The following is a 4768-nucleotide window of genomic DNA, read 5'->3' as shown; positions in this document are numbered from 1 at the left end:
TGGTCGAAATTAGAAACACAAGCAAGTCGTTTGAGCCAGTTTTTTTTGTATTAGTCAGCGGGCGAACCGAGAACCTATTCTTTGAGGAAGGTTAGTGACTAGAAAGTACAATTTAAAGAGATTAAAAACATGAGCACATGAATTCCCATATTTATGGGAAAAAAGTATTTTTCAGATCTAAAGCATATATCCTCTAAACTCTCCCAGATCAACTGTACGGCAGCATCCATTATTAACATGCTTACAAGACAAATGTGTTTTTATAATTAAAAACTTTTCTGGCTACAGTACAGATTATGGTGCCCTATGTTATTTTTTATTATGATAGGAAAATGGGGAAGGGAATCCCATTCTATATGAACACTAGGGTTTTGTTTTCAACCCAAATGTATATGAATTTGATTTGTCAGTTTAACACGAATAAACTAAAGATTAGCCAAAATATACATTTACGAGTCAGACAAATAAATGAAAATTTATCATGTACTTTTCTATGTCCTTCCTTGTTTTTATTTTCGTTTAATAATTACAGTCTTGAGGTTAGATGAAAATAAGGAGAAGTAATCACAGTTTAGATTGAACAGTCAAGTGATAAAACCCTAGCAAGATGATTAAATGACAATGAAGAACTATCTCATATGCTACATAAATGTGTTCTAATACCAAAGGAGGTTACAAATGTATTCTCTCTCTCTCTCTCTCTCTCTGCCATACAACAAAAGTACATGTAATTACCCTACTCCCTCTTTGCTACAAATTTGTTTTCCACTAACAAAGAAGAGGTTACAACTATATGGTATAGTCTCTCTCTCTAAGTGTCCCTGCTTTTCCTCGCGTAAACCCATTTCTGCAGTCTACTACAAGTCTTCAAAGTACCAAGTAATACAAACCAAGAGGAGAGAAGGAACAATACCTATCTGATACAAGTATATGGCAAGGCCTGCTTGAATTCAGATTGAATTATTAATCGTTTCGCAAGCCTAAAAGCCTAACAGCGGCCGAATTGTCATTCATCATCCAGACAAAGTCTGGTGTGTCGAATCTGGGTCCCGCTACTGTCCTGTAAGCATACAACCTCTCCACAGTGCAGTCATCAGCCATTGAATCTGGAGTTTCTCTCTCATCAATAACTTCAACATTAAGCTTCGGCATCTTCTGACCAAGAAGCTTACATGCTCCATAACTGACTAAACATGAAGACATCCAAAGGGATCGCATTGTCTCTAGCTTCCCTGCATTGGCGAGGAGAGCTTTATCACCAAATGGGCAGTCTCGTATTTCCAATTTCCGGAGACTATTACACCCTGAAAGGACATAATGAAGGCCTAAGTCACTATCCCCAGCAAAAGCCACCGATAACATCTCAAGCCTTTTTCCATATGCTCCAATATACTCAAAGCAACGATCAGTTAGTAGGCCTGAAAGAGAAAGACGGGTAAGACCTTTGCAGTGCTCAACAATGGCACCGAATCCCTCGTCAAGTGGTTGTAGAGTTAAGTAGTCAGGTGTTTTGGGCTCAATGATGCAGAGCCGAAACCGTGTCATGTTAGGACGATTTCTAGCAACATTTATTAATGCTATATTTGACATCTGACGGCAGAAGTAAAGAACTGATTCAAGCTTAGTGCAGCCCTGAGAGACAGATACGAGGCCCTGTTCGGTTAGTGATATATTCTGCTCGTCATCATATGGATCGGACGGGAAAACTCTCAGCTCCTGCAAATCCTTGCAAGATTCCGCAATGGCTTCAAGGCCCATATCTTCTATATAATCCAGCACCTGTTAATGGTGAGTTTCATCAGTTCAAATTTCACAATGAACTACAACAAGCACAAGGAACTTAACTCGATGCACAAAAATAAAACCAGACTGATAGTTCATACCCACAACCGCTGCAGATTTCGACATTGTCCAATAAGCTTGATCAGATCCAGACTCCTTATAGTGGCAAAGCTCAAGTTCAAAAATGTAAGCCCATTACAGATTGGGTACAGGGCTGGAACATAAGTAGGTGTCATCTCCCACAACCCGGACAAGCTCTTAAGCCCATTACATCTGCCAAAGGCACCTGCAAGCTGTGAAAAGGTTTCGGGCCTGAAGTCTGTGGACAAAACCCCTGTACCGACATCTACCAGTTGTGGGGCTAGAGAAAGAAGGTTGGAGAGCTTGTCAAGAGGCACAGTGTGATTTAGTCGAAGAGCCCTCAAGTTGGTACACCTACCTACCAACCTCTCAAGGGCAGAGAAGTTTACCTCCCCTTCAAGGCATGCAAAATTAAGTGAAACTAGTGACGTGCAAGACTCGGGAAAATGGCAAAGCCAACTGCCTCGTCGATCATCTACTTCACATTCACGTAGGTCCAGCTCCCTCAGATTCCTTCAGTATCAAACAGAACAATGAATGAAAGATTAAAACTAAAGAACTGCATTATATATCTAACTTCAAACGCCTAAGTAAAAAAAAAAATATATATCTTAGAACAGTGAACTCCTTATGAAATAAAAACAGTATGTAAATCCACTTCTTCTCTTTTAGTTAGCTTCACTATTTTATCCTACATGGTGATACCCACCAACAGTAAACATAGATTTGGCAAATAAATTACATCAGTGAATTAAAATATAAGATTTATTACCTAGTTCTGTTTTGAAAGCTTAAGAGCGACTAACTACCCAGTCCCACAAAAGGAGTTATTTACAAGGAATTAATGGAAAAGTAACATCCCAAAAGGATACAACGTGAAAGAATCCTCAAAAGAGTGAAGTGAAGTAAATAAATCACATTCCACTTCTAAAAATAATGGAAAGTAATCAAAAGTTAATGGAATCTGAGAATCCATAAGAATCTATATTTGCCAAGAGGAAACTATACAAAATCCTAAGTGAGCCCCATATCATGATGTTACATAGAAAACACTAGATTCAAAGAAAAGGGAAACAAGATAATCCAGACTAGGGCCACCAGACCTTCGACAGTTTCCATTCTAACATCAATTCTCAATCAAGATCTATTTGACGAAAAACAAACAGCACCCCAAAGCTTCAAACCCCCATATTCCTATTATACAACCAAGAACAAGTACCAGTATGAAACTCTCTCTCTCTCTCTCTCTCTCTCTCTCTCTCTCTTCACAATAACATACTAACCATAAATAAGAAAAAAATACAACTAAAAGATGGAAACTTTAAGCTTCTATCACAAAGAAAAATAGCTAGAAAATCCCCTAAAGTTTGAGAATATAGCAAATTAATGATCTACTACTGTCTTAAGCTAGTATTAGAACTTGAAAGTGTACTCATTACCAACAAAATACTACCTTTTTACAAAATTAGCTATAAATCACTAAAAAAGGATAGAGTTTTCGCACAATAATGAAATAATCACCTAAAAGAAACAGAGAATCTGATAATGACGGGTTCCAAAATAGTCAAAAGATGGCATAAAAAGTTGAAAAAGCAAATAGATCCAAAGATGAAATGAGGGGAAAAAAAAAACCTGCAATTTGCAGCAATGGAAGCTAATCCATCAGTAGTGAAACCTTCACAAGATGAAAGAATCAAAACCCTAAAATTCTTAAATGACTTAGAAATCAACTCCAAAGTTTCATCAGTAACTACCATCCTTTTCAATCTCAACTCTTCTAACCAAGGGTAAGCTTCTGCCATAGCCAAAATCCATGGATACAAATAACCTCCCCAACCTTCAGGAACTAAATTAAAATCAGCAAAATGAGGCTTCCCTTTTAATGAAATAGATCGAACATCAGGAAATCTTCTGATTAAAATTCTAGGGTTAACAGCATAACAATTTCCAATAAAGATCTTCTTTCTACACCATCTGTCAATCGCATACCAAGATTTACACACTAGAGAAATTGAGTTTCGATCTTTATCTGATTGAACAAACGAAAAAACATGCTCTAATACCTCTTCAGGAAATGAATACGCCATTAAAACCAGCTTCTTCTTCTTCTCCTTCCCCCACCACCACCACCACCAACAACAACAACAACAACAACAACTACAACTAAAAGTCAAGTCAAAAAACGATCTACTACAATTACATAGACTGATAATTCTAGAGAGAGAAAGTAAGATCTATGGAGTCGCCATTAACGGAAGCTTTTAGATCGGAAGGAGAAGTTTTTGTAGAGAGAGAAAGAAGGAAAGTTGTAGAGAGAGAGAGAAAGAGAGAGAAGTGTTTTTCCTTGTCCGGGAGAGAGACGATCGAGAGAGGATAAGGTGGGCTTAGAATAATTAACCATGGTTAAAAGTTAAGTGGTGTGGTTGAGTTTGATAGAGTTTAGATGATGTGCGGTTGAGATTAAATAATGTTAGTTTGGATCAATAATAACCGTTGGATATGTAATGGAGTAAGTCGTGCAAGCGACGTTCTTATCCGTCGGTATTTTTAGAAATATGTAGCCGCAAAATGGAAAAAAAGAGAAATATATGAGTGTATGGTTATATGTACGGCTAACCGTATGTTTCAAAAGGATAATTTTGAAATTTAATTTTGCCTCAAAATAATATTCATAATTTCAAAAATTAACAATTATTATTTGAATGGACTCCAAGAAACGTCATTACATTTGTATGACAATGTCACATCATGATTATAATATTCAATACATCATGATTTTAGATGAGCACCGCAACCGCTTATTAAGACATCGTGTGAGTTCAACAAAAAAAAAAGACATCGTGTGTCCTAATGGGCATGAAAGTCTTTTTATTCCTACCTCTACTTTAGCTATTGGCTAAATTAT

General features: G+C 37.1%; 1 protein-coding gene across 1 annotated transcript; it reads right to left on the bottom strand.

Annotated features, from left to right (window-relative positions):
• Nucleotides 1-589: 589 nt before the first annotated feature.
• On the bottom strand, nucleotides 590-4428 carry LOC147559372 (protein TRANSPORT INHIBITOR RESPONSE 1-like). Its single transcript, XM_086661271.1, has 3 exons — nucleotides 3496-4428; nucleotides 1884-2376; nucleotides 590-1779 (listed from the first exon to the last, which is right to left on the bottom strand). The coding sequence occupies exons 1-3, from the start codon at nucleotides 3948-3950 to the stop codon at nucleotides 964-966; spliced, it is 1764 nt and encodes a 587-aa protein (XP_086517397.1). The 5' UTR covers nucleotides 3951-4428; the 3' UTR covers nucleotides 590-963.
• Nucleotides 4429-4768: the final 340 nt, after the last annotated feature.

Source organism: Eschscholzia californica, unplaced genomic scaffold (assembly GCF_041429995.1).
Source record: "Eschscholzia californica isolate CP2 unplaced genomic scaffold, dmEscCali1.0.p SCAF_2, whole genome shotgun sequence".
In the NCBI taxonomy this organism is placed as follows: Eukaryota; Viridiplantae; Streptophyta; class Magnoliopsida; order Ranunculales; family Papaveraceae; genus Eschscholzia; species Eschscholzia californica.
Note: the sequence above shows the minus strand (reverse complement) of the source record. Positions and strands in the feature narration are given on the sequence as shown.